Genomic DNA, 21,839 nt, shown 5'->3' on the forward strand with positions numbered 1-21,839 from the left:
GTTAGCACATAATTGCCATAAGTTTGAGGGGATTATAATATATTATGTTGTTGTTTTTTATGCTAAATCTTCAAAAAGGTAGTGAATATAATTTAATAGTTTAAAAATGCTATGATGTCTTACTCGTTGTTGAGGAATTAATGAAAAACTCTGTAAATTTGTACGCATCGAGTGTTGATGTTTCAGCATAAGTTAAAGCTGATATTGCTAATATGTTTGTCCAAAAACCGGGGCGTTTTAAACATTTCCGGGAATTAATTATACCCCTATGTAATGTGAACACACCGACTGTTTGATGTTTCAGCAATGGTACAATATGTAATGTGAACACACTTACTGTTTGAATTTTCAGCAGTGGTACGCTTTGTAATGTGAACACACAGACTGTTTGATGTTTCAGCAATGGTACGCTATGTAATGTGTACACACTGACTGTTTGATGTTTCAGCAATGGAATGTAATGTGTACACACCGACTGTTTGATGTTTCAGCAATGGAATGTAATGTGTACACACCGACTGTTTGATGTTTCAGCAATGGTACGCTATGTATGTAATGTGTACACACTGACTGTATGATGTTTCAGCAATGGTACGCTATGTAATGTAAACACACTGACTGTTTGATGTTTCAGCAGTGGTACGCTATGTAATGTGAACACACCGACTGTTTGATGTTTCAGCAATGGTACGCTATGTTATGTGTACATACTTACTGTTTGATGTTTCAGGAATGGAATGTAATGTGTACACACGGACTGTTTGATGTTTCAGCAATGGTACGGAGACCAGATGAAGATGCTATGTGACTGGCTGACTGACAGACTGGACCTGTCTCTGCACGCCTACCAGCTCACCTGCATCATGGCCATTACTAGGGTAGGCACGTAACCATGGTGTCGTCACCTTGGGCCTCGCTGTGGGATAACTGGCCTTAATGCATGGGCATAAAGTCTCATCCCAGATCGGTCTGTGCAGTTTGCACAGGCTAATCAGGGACGACACCTTCTGCTTTGATGGTATTTTTCTATAAAAGGGAGTCTCGTATTAGCGAAAATCCAGTTAAAGCAGGAAGTTTTAGACTGCACAGGCTTATCTGGGATGACACTTAATGCACATGCATTGAGCCCAAATGCCATCATAAGGGTAGACATGCTACCATTGTGCAAACGCCATAGACAAGATAATGGGTGAAATCAAGTGTTTTGGTTGTCCCTTAGCTCGAGGGGACAAGTGGTTAAGTGCTCAAATGAAGATTGTGCTGTTGAACCATTATAATTCTTGTTAATTTAGTGGGGTGACCGAACCATGAATTTAACACAAACAGGTAGGAAAATGACCAACCCATATTCCTTTTTTTTTTACAAAATCAGAAATCCATGAATGTACATGTCAATAAAAATTCTTTTTTGTGTGTAACTGGCATGAAATTTCATGCCCCCTTATATTAATGATTTGACAGAAATTCCCTTACTGAAAAGTTGCATCTATCATTTTTAATACAAATATATGAGGGATGGTAGCGTTTCACTACCCTTGCTTTTCGAAACTATTAATATGTTTTGTTGGTCAAAAATGTTGATGAACAGTGTTTGTGTTAGCGATATTCCATCTTTAAAAAACTGTATCTGAACACTTTTTTTCAATGAAACCTATGATCTTTTGAATGTCCTTATAGCTGCAGATTTTTTTAATGTTTTTGTGATGTGAACATTTTCTGACTTCTTACAGTGTTTAAGATAAGGACTGGGTAAACAAAGTTTTGATGCTTTTATCAGTACTGAGTGACTAAGTTTTGGTCCCCATGTTAACGGAACCACATACGCCTCCTTCTGGGAAAATAGGGCTTAATGCATGTGGGTAAAGTGTCGTCCAAGATTTGCCTGTGCAATATGCGCAGGCTGATCAGGGACGACACTTTCAGCTTTTATGAAATGTTTTAATATAAGGAAGTTTCTTCTGTAGGAAAATCCAGTCAATGTGGAAATTTTTTTCCACACAGGCTTATCTGGGACAATACTTTGTGAACATGCATTAAGCCCTGTTTTTCCAGACTGATGTTCAGATATTTTTTCTGGTTTCAGAAAAGTTACTCAGACTTTGAGCTGCAAGGTGTCTTGGAGCACATACTGAACAGTAAAACCTACCAGACCATTTGTAGCCGCCTTCAGGTAAAGCTAATCACATGTCACTGTATTTAACCCTTTACCACTTAGATACGTATTTTGAGGCATTTGTAGTCTCTCAGAAAGCAACATTTTAATTAAAGGCCTTTCTTACTAGATTCAAGTTTTAAAGGCATCATTTCCAAGCCTTAGATACTGATGAGCAGCAAACAGCATAAAACCTGAACAGACTGCGAGTTACGCGCAGGTTGTTCTGGTTTTATGTTGTTTGCACATAGCCATTGTTAATTTGCTTCTGGAAGGCAAGGGTTATGTTGAAGATTTTGCGTCGACCAATAATAATAGATGAACCTTGTGTTGCGTGCCTAATTTTGTACTGACATAGCATTTAAGTACCCCTGAGACTAATTGTATGTGCATTCAAAGCATCAGACAATTGAACGTTTTTCTAGTAAATATACCAAATAAATGAGCCACACTTTGTGAAAACGAGGCTTAATGCATGTGCGTTAAGTGTTTTTGTTAAGAAGAGACTTCCTTTATATGAACGATTCCTGATATGTGGAAACTGTTATCCCTGATTAACAGACTGCACAGGCTAATCTGGGAAGACACTCTGCACATGCTGTAAGGCCTGTTTTCCCAGGGCAAGACTCAATACTATTCTTGATCATTTAAAATCTCCTGTCTGTCAAACAAATTAAGAAGTCAAAGGGTTAAGTAATTTATTAAATATTCCATTTAATTAATTAGTACTGCATTACTATACTTGTATAACTAATGTGTGATGTTCCTGCAAAATTCTTACCTATTACTTTGTGCAGTATGTGCAACAAAAAGTAAATGTTGTTGTCATTCTGCCATATTTATTTCATGCTTTCTGATGGTTTATAGAGAAATATCAGTGATTTAAAACTGGTATTTTACTGTTTCAAAATGACATTGAAAATTATCAATAATTTTTATTGGTTACCTGGAACTGTTTTTAGATATCTTTGGGGAAACTGGTTTCCCCATTGTGACCCCAATTAAAGGCAGTTTTACCAAGGGAGACAACTCTGCATTGATGTTTATAAAAACATACGGATGAGCTTCCTTTTAAAATACATAGGGGGCACCCAACGTGGGATTATATTGTCCGGAATGGCAAAAATACAAAAATAATCATAAAATAACAAGAAAATTTGTTGGATTTGGTGGAATATCGATTTTAATTCAAAAGTGATCATAGAAAATGATATTTTCACCAATGGCACAGCCACAAGTGAAAATATATTTTGTCTATGATCACGAGATATTCCACCAAATCCAACAAATACCCTCTAATAGGCCTCTATATATCCTTACATCATAATGACACTAATGAGGTATATTCAAAAAGAAATACTATTTTATTTTCTTGTCAGTTTACAAATATCACATGATAAAATTATTTTGTTTTTTGCTTTGTAATAAATAGAAAGCCAATCCATGCTTTGTAAGGTATAAGAAAAAATCAGATGATGTAAGTAATTGCCATGTGATAATCTTTTATAATGTAAATGGATCATGAGAATTCAAACTAAACAAGGATGTTTAAGCTCACAAAGGTGCATGGAAAACCTCGGGTTTTGATACAATGAAAGCTGCATGAGAGAAGGAATCACGCTGAATTTGAATTTGAAGACTTATTTTGAAGATTTCTTGCATAAATTGTACATGTATATAAAGAATGCACACACAGGAATGTTTAAAAAAATATTGTTTCAATATTTTGCACCTGTTTTCATTATAAAAGTTTTACTTTCTGGCAATTGATTTGAAAAGAAAGGGATTTTCACACATTGTTTAAAATGCATAAAACATGACACTGCAATATGTTATGACACAGTAAAGCATGTTTCATTTAATATATAGACTTGAGTTTAGCTAAACTTTTGATTTTGAATGTCATAAAAAAAAGAAATGTTATCTGATATTAATGCACATGCTGTTGTATTTTCTTATTAGCTCACCTGAGCACAATGTGCTCATGGTGAGCTTTTGTGATCGCCTTTTGTCCGTCGTGTGTCTTCCATCGTGCGTCGTTTGCCTTGTAAACACATGAAATTTGGTCAGAATATTGGTCTCAATGATATCTTGGACGAGTTCGAAAATGGTTACGTTTGCTTGATAAACATGGCTGCCAAGGGGCGGGGCAGTTTTCCTTATATGGCTATAGTAAAATCTTATTAACACTCTAGAGGCTTCAAAAATGATGTCGGTTGCTTGAAAATTATGGCCGCCAGGGGTTGGGGCATTTTTCCTTATATGGCTATAGTAAAACCTTGTTAACACTCTAGAGGCCACATTAATTTTCCGATCATCATGAAACTTTGTCAGGAGATTTGTCCCAATGATATCTTGGATCAGTTCAAAAATGGTTTCGGTTGCTTTAAAAACATGACCACCAAGGGGCGAAGCATTTTTCGTAATGTGGCTATATATGGCTTTAGCAAAACCATATTCACACTCTAGAGGCCACATTTATTGTCTGATCATCATGAAACTTGGTCAGACGATTTGTCCCAATGATATCTTGGATGAGTTCAAAAATGGTTCCGGTTGGTGGAAAAACATGGCCGCCAAGGTGGCATGGCATTTTTCCTAATATAGCTATAGTTAAACTTTGTTAACACTCTAGAAGCCACATTTATTGTCTGATAGTCATGAAACTTGGTTAGAAGATTTGTCCCAATGATATCTTGGACAAGTTCCAAAATGGTTCCAGTTGCTTGAAAAATATGGCCACCAGGGGGCGGGGCATTTTTCCTTATATGGCTTCATGAATCTTCATTAAACTTTATCAGAATATTTGTTTAAATGATATCTTGGATGTGTATGAAAATGGTTCTGGTCTGTTGAAAAACGTCGCTGCCAGGGTGTTCATTAGTCATGAAAGTTGGTTAGAACATTTGTTCTAATGACATCTTGCGCTGCACAGAACAGGTCAGTTCCTTTGAATCTCAGGTGAGCAATTTTGGGCCTTTCAGGCCCTCTTGTTATTATATAATCATATATCGATGTGTAAATTACAAAGCATTAAGCATTTAAAGATCTATTTATGGAATAAAACATATAACTTGTTATTTTCATTATGTATGAATACAGTGCATATTTCATTTAGGTCTTGAATTTTCTCCATCAAAATAGTTACAATGATGTATTTCTTATTATCATAATCTAATGTAGTACTTTTATTAATATGGATAGGCAGCTTGTTCTCTGATTAAAATGAAAGAAATATAATTGCCTTGAAGTTTTAGTTTTAAATGTGTCTACAAAATAACATCAAGGTTCTAAAATCAACAAAACTAAAAACCAATAATTCACTATAAGTGTCCACCTACATGTATCCTAAGCTGTCTATTACACTGCCTATAAAGCCTTAACTGGATTTTTGCTAAGAAGATTACTTTCTTTGAGCGAAAAATACCATTAAAGCGAAATGTGTTTTCCCTAATTAGCCTGTGTGGACACTGTACGTACATGCATTAAACCATAATATCCCAGAATGTGGCCCATATTCTCTGACCAAACTGGCCAATATGGGGCAATAATTTACGAACATGCATTAAGCCTGATTTCCCAGAATGTGTCCCATATTGTCTGACCTGACCTGTGTCTATTGTCTGACCTGACTGTGTCTGCAGGTTGAGGAAGCCACACAGTCTGTCACCCAATCAGAGACCAGCAGCAAGACGAGATTCCTCTCTGGTATGGGTGGCAACAACAGTGCCAGCGGCGATGAATCGGACTGAGAAACCCCACACCATGGCAGACTGGGCATGGGCACTTTATGACAAGGGATAGAAACTAATGGTTGCCCCTTAGCCCGGGGCGAGTAGATTTTTATGTAGGCAACTCAATTTTTGAAAGTTGTAAGTCAGTCTGGGAGCTTGTTTAAAGCTTGAAAAAAGTGATGCAATCCATATTAGTAAATTAGTTTTAAAAATGTTGACAGTGGATCAATTTATTTTTTTTGAAATATAATATTTAATATTTAAAATTTTCATTAATTTAGGCCTATTAAATTATTTAAATCAGACTCATAAGAGGACATGATGTAATAAAATTGCTTCATGTGAGCAGTGTTGTTGTTCTATCATCTATTATTATATTTAAAGAAAGTTTTTGAAACATAAATTATGTAGAAGCATAAATTATGACATGTAAATGGTTCTGGCCGGGTTCTTTACTCGTTGCCGGGCACCCAAGATGCTGAAGATGGTTGCCCATGACGGCAACCAATTATGTAAAAAATTGTTTCAATCATTGATGATGGACATAACGTAGTCTCCTCATGGCACCAAGACTAGTTCAGGTTCCAATCTCAAACTGACTGTAGAATGCATGTAATATTTTGGTGTCAATATTCATTGGTTTCAAATTAGGACTTAGAAAAAGCTTAGTGTTTATAGTCATGGGACCATGTGGTCATCCTGTTTATGTTAAATTTAGCCTTCTGGAATTGTCAAAGAAACAAGAGTTTGTTAAAAGTTTGTATTGTTTTGTGTAAAGCTGAGAAAACATTGCTTTGTATGAGTTAAGATTAACAACAAGAGTTTGTTAAAAGTTTGTATTGTTTTGTGTAAAGCTGAGAAAACATTGCTTTGTATGAGTTAAGATTAACATCTGTACATACATGTGCATTTAGTGTGTAATGTTTGATCGCTTTTCTGTCAGTTTATGATATTGATCTTTCCTGTAATCTATGTTGAAATTTACTTTCTTATTCTGAATTAATTTTAAGAAACCATGATAATACTTTCGTCAGATACCCATTCATAAAACAATGCATGTAGGTTCTATGGTATCAGAATACTTTCGTCAGATACCCATTCATAAAACAATGCATGTAGGTTCTATGGTATCAGAATACTTTTGTCAGATACCCATTCATAAAACAATGCATGTAGGTTCTATGGTATCAGAATACTTTTGTCAGATACCCATTCATAAAACAATGCATGTAGGTTCTATGGTATCAGAATACTTTCGTCAGATACCCATTCATAAAACAATGCATGTAGGTTCTATGGTATCAGAATACTTTCGTCAGATACCCATTCATAAAACAATGCATGTAGGTTCTATGGTATCAGAATACTTTCATCAGATACCCATTCATAAAACAATGCATGTAGGTTCTATGGTATCAGAATACTTTCATCAGATACCCATTCATAAAACAATGCATGTAGGTTCTATGGTATCAGAATACTTTTGTCAGATACCCATTCATAAAACAATGCATGTAGGTTCTATGGTATCAGAATACTTTTGTCAGATACCCATTCATAAAACAATGCATGTAGGTTCTATGGTATCAGAATACTTTTGTCAGATACCCATTCATAAAACAATGCATGTAGGTTCTATGGTATCAGAATACTTTCATCAGATACCCATTCATAAAACAATGCATGTAGGTTCTATGGTATCAGAATACTTTCATCAGATACCCATTCATAAAACAATGCATGTAGGTTCTATGGTATCAGAATACTTTTGTCAGATACCCATTCATAAAACAATGCATGTAGGTTCTATGGTATCAGATAATTGCCAGAAAAAAGGGATTCATTCAAGGTCATTCATGGAAGTCAAACGAAAACATAAATTTAGCATTACATTTTGAATTATTCATAGCATTTGTATGTGATTATAAGAAATACTCTGTGTCATGTGCACTTGAATGTTATACAATCTGTGCGGCATTGCTTGTTCTCATAAAATAAGACAACTTTCATTCAAAATTACTCAAGATGTTATTTAATCGCATATCTTGTGTGTCCTTGAGCATAGATTGTACACGTAGCAAAAATTATTGCAGTTATAAGCATTTACTTTTGTACGTCATTTTTATAAGCATATGTCCATGTTTATTCATATCAGCTTAGAAAAGTCACTGTTGATTTAAAGAACTTGATACATTAATCACTGTTGATTTAAAGAACTTGATACATTAACCCTTGCCAACTTAGAAGCAAAGTGAAAATGGCTATGTGCAAGCAGCATAAAACCAGAACAGCCTGCGAGTAACTCGCAGTCTGTTCAGGTTTTATGCTGTTTGCTGCTCATCAGTATATAAAGGTTGGAAATGAAGCCTTTAAAACTCGAATATAGTAAGAAAGGTCTTTAATTAGATTTAACTTTCTAAGGGAATACAAATGCGTCAAAAAATGTATTTAAGTGGTAAAGAGTTAAAAACAAAACACTTCATTACTTATGGTCTACCAATGATTTGGTTGTATACTACTTGTATATGTTTTTGCTCACAGGTACATTCAACAAATGAGAAACAAACGCATCTTTTTACCTTGCAATAGTAATTGTTTGCACTATTGTACATTCTCATGCACTGTGTATTGTTCTTTGTAAATATCTTTCTTTTGTAAGGTTTGGGTTGGTAATAACTGTTTACAAAACTGTGTTCACCATTATGAGGGTCCAGACAACAATTTGTACTGTTTATCTCAACATGTACTCTTTGTTTTGTCTTTGTTTATTGTAATGCATTCTTTTCTTAAAATAAGATTTTTTTTAAACTCCTCAAATTTCCTTTCAATATGCACATGCATATCTTTAGCACAGTCTTCTTAAAATTGAAAATCAAATGTGATTTTTCGCTCCTCCTGGAAATTTAACAAAATGTCAGTTACACTACTTTTAACATTCAGAAGACGACATGTTCGCTCATGTCAATTTCGTTAAACATCTTTTTTTACCAAAACAGTTGTCTTAATATTTTAATAGTTGATGTATGACACAAAAGTAAACGCATACATGGAAAAAAGTAAAAATGTATTAAATGTCAGTAACATGACTTACCAAGTAAATGATGTTGGTTATGTTTGTTATGACAAATTCAGCTATGACAAATGGTAACGTTTGCTGTAATTACTAGGTTTTATTCACCGACACCAAATTTCTGGATTTGTTGGAATCAATTCTTTTTCACCATCTTTGACATTACAAAATGATTCATACAAAAAATGGTCATGTATTGACAGTGAAATTGCATATTTTATGTGTTGTGCTAAATCAGAAATAGTGTCAATACATTGTGCTTCTTTAAATTAATTTAAATAAATAATAAATTTATAATAGTTAATGTAATTGCACTGTAGGACACAATGTGGACTCAGTCTCTATATACTTGTTTGTGTGTGGCTTAAAATATGTCGTTCAAATTTCCTGTGATTCTGCGTGTGATGTAGTTTCCATATTTTTAAATGCTTTTGCTCCTTTGAAAGCTCGTCTCATTCAGAAACATTTTCTTGCTTGCTGATAGTAGAAATTCATTTCTGTTTATCATGTACTGATAGTAGAAATCCATTTCTGTTTATCATAAACTGATAGTAGAAATCCATTTCTGTTTATCATGTACTGATAGTAGAAATCCATTTCTGTTTATCATAAACTGATAGTAGAAATCCATTTCTGTTTATCATAAACTGATAGTAGAAATCCATTTCTGTTTATCATGTACTGATAGTAGAAATCCATTTCTGTTTATCATAAACTGATAATAGAAATCCATTTCTGTTTATCATGTACTGATAGTAGAAATCCATTTCTGTTTATCATAAACTGATAGTAGAAATCCATTTCTGTTTATCATAAAGTTGCAAAAGAAAAATTCCATTTATGCTTGTTGTTTAATTTTATTTCAATCTGATTTTAAAACGACTATGTGATGTTTGCACAAGGCAGTAATGGGAGTGAATCCCAGTTTAGATATTTCTTTAAATTCTTATCGATGATTTTTTCATAGGATTTATTTAATATATACAATATATACATTCTTACGCATGAAATCTCAAATGTGCAATTTATCTGCAATATTTTCGTTTTTCTATGCTCTATCTCTATACATGCTCTACATAATTTATTATTTATTGTTATTTTTTAATTTACCCGGTAGTCACTGTTAATGTATGTCTATGGTTGTTGAAGGGTAAGCATTCAGATTTTGTTAGTTATATTTTATTTTGTACATTTTATTTCTTGTTGAAAGTATACATTTTTATTGTAATATAAGCATTTAAAGATTGTTCTGTTGTTCACTTGTGTATATTAGACATTTGATGTTTTAGAGTATATCGAAATATAAACTAAAAAATGAGCTAGTGTTTCCTGCTTCGTGTTCACTTGTACAATGATGATTAAATGCTATAACTTAATCCAGGCCTGATGTCATAACAAAATTAATTTGCCATCCTCTGTACAACATGGCAGAAATATATATTAATACCCCACTTCGAAGAAGAGGGGGTATATTGCTTTGCACATGTCGGTTGGTCCGTCCACCAGGTGGTTTCCGGATGATAACTCAAGAACGCTAAGGCCTAGGATCATGAAACTTGATAGGTAGATTGATCATGACTCGCAGTTGACCTCTATTGATTTTCAGGTCACTTGGTCAAAGGTCAAGGTCACAGTGACCCGAAATAGTAAAATGGTTTCGGGATGATAACTCAAGAACGCTTAGGCCTAGGATCATGAAACTTGATAGGTAGATTGATCATGACTCGCAGTTGACCTCTATTGATTTTCAGGTCACTATATCAAAGGTCAAGGTCATGGTGACCTGAAATAGTAAAATGGTTTCCGGATGATAACTCAAGAACGCTAATGGCTACGATATAACATGGTCATTGGTGTAAAATAGAATTTTATCGCATACCATGCCCTGTTTCCCATGTAATATAACCATTACGAATAATTTTATCTTGCACACGTGTAATATACCTTTTAAGCGTTTTCATTGGCTTAGTTTTCGTTTGATTGACCAATTTTGTTGAAATGACGTTGCAACGTCAAATGACGTCATGAAATTCAGGACAACATTCAGGATTTATCATTATGTTTGCGTAAATATTTATATAATTTGCTCATTTAAAAGCATGTGATAAAAAAGATCTGACACTCGTCATTTCTTACCATATCTTATAGGGTATGTAAGTCTCGTTTACTTTCAATTTCGCTTTTGAACTTCCGGGTACGTCAGCTATAGCATTGAAATGGTGTATTGCTTTGCCATTCATTGTGTGCACAGGACTGGGGGCAATGGAACATGTAGTCTGTTCAGGTTCCCCATAAACCCAAAGGAGAAGAAGAAATGGGTTGATAGATGCAGGTATAGTGATTTTGTTTGCACAATCACAAACCAGTTTGTTTACCCTTGACGAGTGTGAACGCTTTCGGATATGATACGTTTCGGATTGTTTACGCCAACTTTTTTGTTTACATTCATTAAACATTTATATTTGTAGAGTAAGTATCAAGTTTGAAGCATATGTTTTGAATCATAGACTGTTAAGTTTATTTAGTTAATTGATTGGTATAACATGTATCCATTAACAAGAAAACACATTTTATGACATTATAATTTGTTTAAAGATTATATCAAATGGAATGTTGCAGATATTATTTACACCAATATCATACGTAATGAAAACGAAATTAATTATTTCCAGACGAGCGGACAGAGCTGTCAACGGGAATGACCGGATATGCAGTTGTCATTTTGTAGATGGCAAGAAAGAAAATGGCCCAACCATTTTTGAATACCAGAAGAAAGATCTACATTTCCAAGAAATGAACACACCTAAAAGGTAAATTACTAAAATTATATACGGAACAAAATATTGTTAAAGTACTAAAATTATATACGGAACAAAATATTGTTCAAGTTAACTTTCTGTTTTTATTATGTCCCCCACCACTATAGTTGGGGACTTATTGTTTTTGCCCTGTCGGTTGGTTGGTTGGTTGGTCTGTTGGTTGGTTTGCGCCAACTTTATCATTTTGCAATAACTTTTGCTATATTGAAGATAGCAACTTGATATTTGGCATGCATGTATATCTCATGGAGTTGCACATTTTGAATGGTGAAAGGTCAAGGTCATCCTTCAAGGTCAAAGATATAGCTTCAAAGCGGCGCAAAAGGGGACATAGTGTTTCCGACAAACACATATCTTGTTTTAAATATCATAGTAAAAAGTGTAGAATATTTATAATAACATGTTATATTTTTGTTGTTGTTTTTTAACATAAGCAATTAATTTTTTATTTAACAGTTTAAATTTGAGTAAAGAATTTGTAGTAGAATGTACTAAGTATATGTTCATAAAAAACAGTATTAAATCATGGTTCACATTGACCATTCAATGGTGCTGATCCCAGATGTCCTTATTTTATGTTTATAGTTGGTATTCTGTTATAAAAGAAGTGGATAATAACAATAATTTCTCTTCTGATAAGGTTTCTTCAGTTTCAGTTTTTGCTATATTAATTATTTTCTTACAACAGATGCAAAAGGCCGAAGTTGAAGGAAATGGAAGATGTGAAAGAAAGCATACCAGTAGATGTTACTACAATTTCCCAGGACCATAATTATTACACGCATGACTACAGGGCTTATGATGACATTGATGCTGAACTACCAACAAAATCTAGTATGCTACAGAATTTTTTCAATTATGCTTACTTTAATACTCACACGAACACTCTATTATGTGAAGTTGGAATAAGACATCAACTTGGGAATAAATTGTGTTTTTTCAACTGTGCATAATATACAGTTTTACATGTTGTATTTATTTAGTTTGACAAATTATGATTAAAATAGATACTTGCATATATAATAGCTTCATTTAAATTGATTTTACTACAAAACTGGATTTTTTATGAATTTTTATTATAATCCTCATAAAATAAGACTGTGTCCATGCCGCGCATGAACACAGTTTTAAAATACAGTGAAAATGATCAAAATACAATCACTGTTATTGAAAAAGTCATGGAAAATTGCTTTTTAAGCTTGAAGTATTGATAAAATAAATTCAGATCTTAAATGATTAGTTTTGTTTGAGAAAATCACTAAAAGGATATCCATTCCCAGTTTGATGTCTTAATCCAAATTCACATAATACAGTGTTCGTGACAAGTGATTTTTTTTTTTACAAATTTTCTAATCTGAGTCCTGGGACTCAATAACTGGCAAATCTATGAGCCCCAGAAATGAAAGAATGAGTCCAATGATTAAACGATATTATTTTTTTAGAAATTTCAATGCATTTTTTGGACTCACATAATTCGAAACTTTGCATCTCTAGAGGTTTTTGTGATTACAGGATGCAGGACTTGGGTGTAAAAATCACTGATTTACATTCAATATACAGCAACATCTTAATAATAAAAGTTTTCATTAATTTTTTATTTGCAGTTCAAGAGTTAGAAAGGGAGATAGCCCGTCTAGAGGGTGAACTTGGCCGCATGAAATTGCGCCCATCCAAAATGTCGGTTCAGGACATTATTGGTGACAATGATAAGGTATTTGTTTGTATACTTGTAAAATGTACTCAATGAAAAAATACATAACAAAATATATCATTCATTCATTCTGGATATAATACAAGTTTCTTTTTTTGTAATTGTTGTTCCATTTGCAATTCGGTACAATCCATCATTTCGATACTGTGCACAAGTATATGAATGACTTATTATGCCCCCAGTAGGGTGGCATATAGCAGTTGAACTGTCTGTCAGTCAGTATGTCAGTCTGTCCGACCTTCCGAAGAAAAAAAACTTAAACGTTGCCCATAACTTTTGCAATATTGAAGATAGCAACTTTATATTTGGCATGCATGTGTATCTTATGAAGCTGCACATTTTGAGTGGTGGAAGTTCAAGGTCAAGGTCATCCTTCATGGTCAAAGGTAAAAAATAAAAAAATATTTCAAAGCGGCACAGTAGGGGGCATTGTGTTTCTGATGAACACATCTCTTGTATACTTATAAGTGTATACATATAAGCTAATTGCTTTTCTTTTTAAGTTGGAACATATAGAATAATTATATCACTGAATCCGAATGATTTTTTGTTACACAAAATATGGAATAAAGTCAGTGGAGTACAAATGTAATGTTTTTTGTATTAAAAAGCTTTATTTGTATATCATATCTAATCCTTTTTATTTCCTACCACAGTTAAAACATTGCTCACTCACAACTCAATATGTTCATGTCACACTGTTTTATTTCAGATGCTGCTATACACATCTTTTCCTGTCGATGTCTTCCAAGTCCTGGTGGGTGTTCTGAAGAGGTTAGCTCCTTTCAACTACTATGCTGGCTGGACTGTTACCTGCTTCAGCCTAGAGGATCAACTATTAATCACCCTTATGAAATTACGTCTGAATTGTAAGGACTTAGATTTGGCAGTTAGATTTGATACAAGCAGAGGAACTGTTTCGAACATTATAAATACATATATTTCTGTGCTTCATGAAATATTGTTTGAAGGAATTTTACTTAAAGTAGGAATTCCAAGCCAACTCAAATGCAAGGGATCCATGCCGAAGTCATTTGAAGACTTTAGTTCTGCAAGAATTGCAATGGATGCTACAGAAATTGTGCAGGATGTTCCTTGTAACATGAACCATCAAACACTTTCTTATAGTAATTATAAAAGTAGACATACTGTAAAAGCTGTTACATGTGTTGCTCCAAATGGTGCATTAGTTTTTTGTTCAGATCTTTATCCAGGCTCTACATCAGATGCAGCTATTGTTGATCACTCGAAAATATTAGAGCAACTTAAACCAGGTGACTTGATTTTGGCTGATAAGGGCTTCAATATTTTTGATAAACTTCCTGCTGGAGTTTCTTTAAACATTCCTCCTTTTCTTTCTAGTAAAGGTCATTTCACAAAAGAGGAAGCTTTACTTTGCTTCAAAATTGGAAGGAGCCGAATTCATGTAGAAAGGGCAAACGAAAGGATAAAAAATTATGATATTTTAGATCATATTCCTGCACAATACAGACATTTATCGACAAAAATTTTTCAATTGTGTTGTTGTCTTGTCAATCTTCAGGCTCCTCTTTTAAAGGAAATAGCAGATAAATATGAAATTGATTCAAACTAGAGCTTTGACACAGTAAAATTGACCCAATGACCGAGTTTTTGACCCGGCACGGCCCATGTTCGAACTTGACATACACATCATCTAGAAAAAAATTCTGACCAAGTATGGTGAAGATCGGATGAAAACTACTTGAATAAGAGAGCGGACATCATGCTGAATGTTAAATAACGCACAAAGTGACCCTATGACCTAGTTTTTGGCTCAGCATGGCCCATATTCAAACTTTGCGGCGAGATCATAAAACTTCTGACCAAGTTTGGTAAAGATATTGGATGAAAACTACTTGAATAAGAGAGCAGACAACATGCTGAATGTTTAAAACGCACTAAATGGCCCAATGACCTAGTTTTTGATCCGGCATAACCCATATTCAAACTTGATCTAGACATCATCTAGATACAACTTCTGACCAAGTTTGGTGAAGATCGGATGAAAACTACTTGAATTACTTTGTGTACCTGAAAAATTCCTTCAAACAATATTTCGTGTAAATGATGCTGTATTCCTAAATCTTTTTGTAAAAAGAATGGATTTAGTTGTGACTTGTATGTACCATAAAGAGTTGATCCTCTTTGCTGAGGCAAGTTTCAGTCTAGCTAGCATAGTAGTTGAAAGGAGCAAACCTCTTCAAACACTCTGAAGACAGTGTGGATGAATGGTTATTACATTTCAGTTGGCAATTTGTATTTCTAATTTTAGCATATGCTTATGCCAATTTTATATGGAATGCTTGTATGCCTGTGAATTTTTGTGTGTATTGTTTATATCACAAATCATGCACATTTGGTTGTTCTGTATTTTTATTCCATAAACATCTAACAGACAGAAAGTATGACTGGTATATTCCACCCTATCGGAGGCATAGTTTGTATTTCTAATTTTAGCATATGCTTATGCCGATTGTATATGGAATGTTTGTATTTTTATGAACTTTTGTGTGTGTTGTTTAAATAACAAATCATGCACATTTGGTTGTCGTTCTGTATTTTTATTTCATAAACATCTAACAGATGGAAAGTATGACTGGTATATTCAACCCTATCGGGTGGCATAAAACACAAAGAAACAAATAAAAACAATTACATTTTATTGATTATGGCAACTCAGTTGACCATGATAAAGCTGCTGTTGAAAAGCATGCATTACTTACGACTTGAACAAATGAAAACGAGCGATGTGTTTGTGAAACACTATGTCCCCATTTATTTGACCCTGAAGTATGACCTTGACCTTTCACCACTCAAAATGTGCAGCTCCATGAGATACACATGCATGTCAAATATGAAGTTGATATCTTCAATATTGAAAAAGTTATGGCAAATGTTAAAGTTTGCACAAACAAACCAACCAACCAACAGACAGGGCAAAAACAATATGTCCCCCAATATAGTGTTGGGGGACATAAAAACAACATTCTGCTGAAAATGTAGAATTAAAGAATATCTGTACTGTCACAAAATGGTTCAGTTATCTTTATATAAACAATATATAAATAACCAACTAATTGGTAGTACATGTATTAACATATTTCTTCAAAGGGGCCTTTTCACAGATTTTGGCACGTGTTGAAGTTTGCCATTCAATGCTTTAACATTGATAAATGTAAACTTTGGATCTAAAAAGCTCCAGTTACAAAAAGATGAATAAAAACAAAAGGTGTAGTCCTCAACTGGGGTCGAACCACTGACCCCTGGAGTCCTGGAGTAATAACATCTCAGATTTAATGTAACCTTTATTCGTATAGTGATGGTAAAAAGCTCGAAAAATAAAAATCAATCATTTTTGACAGATTGACCGACCACAAATGATCCTTTGCTATTCTGATCACTTGCAAGTCTTTATTTGTCCACACAACAAGATCGCATGTATTAGTTCCCGTTATGTGTAGCTGTCCTTGAATCTGATGCCAGTAGTTGTGGGCTTGCTTGAGGGAAAGCCGTCCATCAGAAGATTGATCTGAAATGAGTATGCATCCATGTGTAAGAAGGCAATTGTAACCTAGTAGCAGGAATTTCAATTGAAGCACAATCATGCTTTTTTATGCTTTTGATTTTAAAATTGATGGTCTTTTGACTCCTGCAAATAATCTGCATAGCATCATTTTGACACAAATGTAACAAAGAAACTAACTTCAAAATATATTTCTTATCATACAATTATTGTTTGCATAGTATTTCATTTTAGTATATGCAAAACAACATTTACAGACTATATAAAAATTATTCAGGAACAGATAACTTCATTTTTTGACCCCTGATTATTTTATTTGACCCCCGAAAAAGTCAAGCATGGGGTAATTTGACTCCGGGTTTACACAAATCTATTGAAATCCCTGTAGTAGTGTTATATACATAAAGAGATTGTAAAAGCAAGACCATCTTTTACATCACACTGATTTTAATTATAGGAATGGATGTAATTGCACGCTGTATGCAAAATGGGTAATTGATGCATATTTTTTAATTGTTTATACTATAAATGCATTACAACATTGAAAATGTAGAAATAATATTTTTACCTAGGTAGAAATCCTTGATAGATGAACACGCCTCCTGGATAGTCATGTCTCTGGCAGTGTAGGGGCACTTTACTTCTATGATGTCTGCACTACATGTTGCTTGTCCATGTTGTTGATGAACTAAACCCCTAAACACGCCTTCGACAAAACCATCTGGTGATGCACCCAAGACACCAGACTCATGCAGCCAAATTCCTGTAATAAAATGATAGAACATAAGATATGACCTTAAAAATTACTTTTATTACAAAGCATAACTGCATTAACAGCAGAATAAGCACATTATGAAATTCTATTACAACTAAAGATCAATTCAAACTTATAAAAAACACATTTTTCACTTGCCTGTCGGGCGTACAGCGACTCCTCCAACCTTACAGTATTCAGCTATGCACACCTGCTCATGTGTTACCCCCCACTGCACAGGTGCCCTTTTTTCCAGGTTATACGCGCTCAGAAGTCTTTTTTTCAAGGACACTGTCAGTCTTGAAAAACATATACAAACACTTATTTATCTTATATGTTTATTTACATTAAACAACAGTATAAGTAACGCTCGATTGGTCATTGTCGGCTCGGGTACTACTTACATGTACCCTGGGTACTCTTAAGTATACATATATGTACCCCTAGTACGGTAAATATACTTAAAAATACCCAGGCTATTTTAGACTGTACCCGAGTTGTTTTCCTGCCCAAAATCTGATGTCGTCATAAATGCTACCGATACCGTTAAACGATATTGTTTATCTTAAACAAACTTCTCTTCAATTAACCCATTCATGTCTAGCGTCCAGAAAAGAGGACATTGCAAACAGCGTAAACCCAGATGAGACGCCGCATGATGCGGCGTCTCATCTGGGCCTACGCTGTTTGCTTAATATATAGAAATAAATATACTTAACATCCCTAATTTTGGAAATAAATTGATCCAACTTAGAAGGATGGGATAGTCCACTAGGAATAAATGGGTTTAAAAAAACACTACATCACCATGCTTTTTGAGTATGAGTTTCGATGATATATAGGCCATTTAACAGAAAATAGGCACTTATGTTAACATAATTAATTTAACAAAAATAGTCAACAACGACCGATTTAGCGTTCAAATTCCCGGGTATGTTTAAGTATATTTACTGTACCCGGGGTACATGCAAGTATACTTAAGAGTACCCGGGGTACATGTAAGTAGTATCCGAGCCGACAATGACCAATCGAGCATAAGTAACTGCAATGCATTAAAAACATGGCATAAAAAGTAAAGCAAGTCTATTTTGTAATGTCGAGAAACATATATCAGAAGTTCATATTGACCACTTAGTTTAAATTTATATTAACTCACATAAAATGAAGACATGTGCGTCATATATATTAAAATTATAGCAATATGTACTAGCACTTACTTTTTTTTGTCAAACGCTGACAAGATATGTCCGAAGTTAGAGGCGGTAAATCTCAACTTGCGAACAGCTGCCCATAAGGCATTTTCCCTCTGTCCAATAGTTGCTGCAGCTGTTTGGTTGACCTTTTCGTGCGACACCAGCAACTGTCGTCTCAGCCATGTGCGGGGGTCCTCAGCTCCCAGATATTCAGGATGGATCATCAAGTCATCCAGGAGAGGCACTGGTACATCCGGTGTCTGTGGCTCCTCTGCCATAATCCAATGCAGAGCTTTAAACATAAAAAAGAACAGGTCAAATATTAGCAAAAGACCATTAAAATAATGCTCATGTTTTTTTTTAAATAAACAAGACCATGTAGTATTGATAATTTTTGACATACCAAGGATTTTTTGGAATTATTATTTATAAGTCATACTATCACAACTACATAACTGCCAATGAGATAGCTTAATAAGTAATATCTCACTATTTGTACAGCATATTTTTTTTACGTGACAATTATTGCTTAACATATACATATATATTCAAACGCTTTAAAGCACATACCTGAAATACTCATACTAACTGGAACCGCTCAACAGTAACCAAAAATGCTAACAGGAAAAAATCATGATAACAGGAACAAAACATTCTAACAGGGACCACTTATGCGAACCTGTAAAGCGACCCAACTGTCCAAGTTGTTTATAAATAAAAGTTCTGTCATCATCTGAGACAGATCTGTTTAGAGCCCTGAGTAACGAGTAAAAAAAGGTACATTGCATTAAAAAATAATTATGAAAACAATTATTCTCATGAGTTAATGAATAGATCTAGGATGGTTCGAAAAAGAATTATATACAGTACACAATTTTATTATTTCAAAATAATAGCTTTGAGATGACATTTTTTAATCATTTTAAAATTCTTTTGCTCTTTACCTGTATCCAGGCTGATTTGGTGGATACATTTCAGCCATCGTCACAGTTTTCTTGGGTGGTGCGGATTTCGGACGCTTGATCCAGGAACACTTAATGTCAGTTTTGCTCGCTCTCTTGTATCTGTATCATGAATTAATTTAATAACAAATTTTAAAAGCTTTAATACATACAAGACATAATTAATACTTATAGTAACACATAAGCATTTGCCTCTACATTCCCTGTGAGGATATTTGTGTTTATTATGAAAAACTTACAAATGTAATTGTTAGCTGAAAAAAGTATCATGATTAGTAAACAGATAATTATTTTCTCTGAGTATATTTACAGCATGTTTAAAACATAAACAATACAAATATATGTAATTTTATGCATTACCCAAACAGTAAAGCAGCAGCCACATGATGACATTTGAATTCCCTCATTGGACACTGACACGTCGATGATTGTATCACGCCATTGTCCTCTGGTTCAAGGTGAATCTAATGAAAAACATAGAACAAAATCAGAATGAGAAAATAAATAGTGTTTAAACCATTACGAGTACGATAAGCATTTTACTTTGTCATAGTAATTCGGATGTATATAACTAACCTACTCCTATAAATATGAGGTCGATTTGCATAAGCGGGGTAGCTTACGTCCAAATAATTAGACTTGTTTCGTTTCTTGTAATAATAATACCGGTAATGTAAATTTATTGAAATTGTTTGAATATATTTATGTTATCAATCTAGATATTGTTAATGTATTATAAGAAGCATGTAAATTGACTCTTAAACATTTTTGTTCATGTAATTAAAAATAAATCTTGAAATCGCAGACTACTTTTAAAATGAATAAATAATCTTGAAATAAAACAATGTTGATTTAACATTGAACAGATGTTACAATCAAAGGTGCGAAAGTTACCCGTTATGATTCACACCTATACGGTATTATTCACACCTATCCGCTTATATATCAGTGGAACGAAACGTCCAATGCCCTCCTACACAAATATCAGTGGCACGAACTGGTAGTGGCACGAAACGTCCAGCACCCATTTGGACTAATAACTAACCGTAACATTGTATGATGTATTTTTCATTGAAGCCTGGACGCTGGCACGGATTACACGCAGTTCGTCCATAAAGAATTTCAATACCCTGTCGCTTTCAACCGATGCTTCACTCTTTCGACTTAATTTAACGTGCGATTCAACGTAGTTAGACCAGTACATTATTGATATAGCCATTCTGATTTTTTGTATGTACCCGGAAGTTGGAGATCTCGTGAAATATCGGTGGTCACATGACGAGACTTACATACCCTATTAAACTCGTCCAGGAAATTTGTTAGTAAGCCAAAGGCTCGCTTACTAACATAATTCCTGAACTCGTTTAATAAAATATGGTATGATATGACAACTCGTGCCAGATCCTATATATACATATCAAATCCTACTGGAATAATTGAGTGTCTCTCTAGGGAAACTGGTCTTAATGCATCTAAGTTAAGTGTTGTCCCAGATTAGCCTGTGAAGTCAGGCACCACACTTTTTGCTTAAACTTAATTTTCTCTAAGAAGAGACTTTCTTTAAATAAAAAAAAAACATGAAAGGGGAAAGTGTCGTCCCTGGTTGGCATGTGTGAACTGCACAGGCTAATCTGGGACAATATTTTATGCGCAAGCATAAGAACGGACTCCCAGAGCAAGGCCCAGTAAGATACTGCTGACCAGGTTGCACATGATAACTCATAAGTTTTTTATGTCCCGCAGTCTATACTGGGGGACATATTGTTTTTTGCCCTGTCTGTTGCTTTGTTGGTTTGCGTCAAACTTTAACATTTGCCATAACTTTTGCAATATTGACGATAGCAACTTCATATTTGGCATGCATGTGTATCTCATGGAGCTGCACGTTTTGAGTGGTGAA

At 34.2% G+C, this 21,839-nt stretch overlaps 3 protein-coding genes and 1 long non-coding RNA gene across 15 annotated transcripts in view; 3 read left to right on the plus strand and 1 right to left on the minus strand.

The window, feature by feature from the left end:
* LOC127881757 (calcium-dependent secretion activator 1-like) overlaps nucleotides 1-6,695 on the plus strand; it is a 118,538-nt gene extending 111,843 nt beyond the window's left edge. For all 6 annotated transcript variants that reach the window (XM_052429854.1, XM_052429855.1, XM_052429856.1 and 3 more), the window contains 3 exons: nucleotides 774-878; nucleotides 2,084-2,170; nucleotides 5,797-6,695. In XM_052429854.1, coding sequence (XP_052285814.1) covers nucleotides 774-878; nucleotides 2,084-2,170; nucleotides 5,797-5,904 — 300 coding nt within the window. In that variant the 3' untranslated portion in view covers nucleotides 5,905-6,695. The remainder of the gene's footprint in view (nucleotides 1-773; nucleotides 879-2,083; nucleotides 2,171-5,796) is intronic.
* An 11-nt stretch (nucleotides 6,696-6,706) lies between these two features.
* On the plus strand, nucleotides 6,707-9,610 carry LOC127881795 (uncharacterized). Of its 4 annotated transcripts, none has more exons than XR_008050277.1 (3): nucleotides 6,707-7,347; nucleotides 7,462-7,632; nucleotides 7,690-9,610. It is a non-coding gene; the product is annotated as an uncharacterized LOC127881795 (long non-coding RNA). The 4 variants fall into 4 exon arrangements; XR_008050275.1 differs by having other exon boundaries at nucleotides 6,707-7,005; nucleotides 7,063-7,632; XR_008050274.1 differs by having other exon boundaries at nucleotides 6,707-7,005; nucleotides 7,120-7,632.
* A 1,489-nt stretch (nucleotides 9,611-11,099) lies between these two features.
* LOC127881777 (uncharacterized) lies at nucleotides 11,100-16,050 on the plus strand. The gene is made up of 5 exons (XM_052429918.1): nucleotides 11,100-11,288; nucleotides 11,629-11,766; nucleotides 12,464-12,609; nucleotides 13,380-13,486; nucleotides 14,199-16,050. Exons 1-5 carry the CDS (start codon nucleotides 11,173-11,175, stop codon nucleotides 15,078-15,080), a joined length of 1,389 nt encoding a protein of 462 aa, XP_052285878.1. The 5' UTR covers nucleotides 11,100-11,172; the 3' UTR covers nucleotides 15,081-16,050.
* Nucleotides 16,051-16,150: 100 nt separating this feature from the next.
* Nucleotides 16,151-21,235, minus strand: LOC127881783 (uncharacterized). 4 transcript variants are annotated; one of them, XM_052429924.1, is made up of 8 exons: nucleotides 20,985-21,235; nucleotides 20,300-20,403; nucleotides 19,922-20,041; nucleotides 19,657-19,733; nucleotides 19,002-19,269; nucleotides 17,944-18,083; nucleotides 17,599-17,793; nucleotides 16,151-17,036 (listed from the first exon to the last, which is right to left on the minus strand). In XM_052429924.1, the coding sequence occupies exons 1-8, from the start codon at nucleotides 21,156-21,158 to the stop codon at nucleotides 16,813-16,815; spliced, it is 1,302 nt and encodes a 433-aa protein (XP_052285884.1). In that variant the 5' UTR covers nucleotides 21,159-21,235; the 3' UTR covers nucleotides 16,151-16,812. The 4 variants fall into 4 exon arrangements, with proteins under 4 accessions (XP_052285884.1, XP_052285886.1, XP_052285885.1 ...); XM_052429926.1 differs by having other exon boundaries at nucleotides 20,300-20,397; nucleotides 20,888-21,124; XM_052429925.1 differs by lacking the exon at nucleotides 20,985-21,235 and adding an exon at nucleotides 20,520-20,565.
* Nucleotides 21,236-21,839: the final 604 nt, after the last annotated feature.

This window comes from Dreissena polymorpha, chromosome 5 (assembly GCF_020536995.1).
Source record: "Dreissena polymorpha isolate Duluth1 chromosome 5, UMN_Dpol_1.0, whole genome shotgun sequence".
NCBI lineage: Eukaryota > Metazoa > Mollusca > Bivalvia > Myida > Dreissenidae > Dreissena > Dreissena polymorpha.

What these genes read in the sequence shown, in the direction of transcription:
- LOC127881777 (XM_052429918.1), top strand. Translation starts at nt 11,173, where the DNA reads ATGGTGTATTGCTTTGCCATTCATTGTGTGCACAGGACTGGGGGCAAT. An exon ending in AAATGGGTTGATAGATGCAG is followed by an intron (nt 11,289 to 11,628) that starts GTATAGTGATTT and finishes AATTATTTCCAG; the next exon opens with ACGAGCGGACAGAGCTGTCA. An exon ending in TGAACTACCAACAAAATCTA is followed by an intron (nt 12,610 to 13,379) that starts GTATGCTACAGA and finishes TTTTATTTGCAG; the next exon opens with TTCAAGAGTTAGAAAGGGAG.
- LOC127881783 (XM_052429924.1), bottom strand. Translation starts at nt 21,158, where the DNA reads ATGGCTATATCAATAATGTACTGGTCTAACTACGTTGAATCGCACGTT. An exon ending in CCAAATCAGCCTGGATACAG is followed by an intron (nt 19,734 to 19,921) that starts GTAAAGAGCAAA and finishes CTCGTTACTCAG; the next exon opens with GGCTCTAAACAGATCTGTCT. An exon ending in TATCAAGGATTTCTACCTAG is followed by an intron (nt 17,037 to 17,598) that starts GTAAAAATATTA and finishes TACTCATTTCAG; the next exon opens with ATCAATCTTCTGATGGACGG.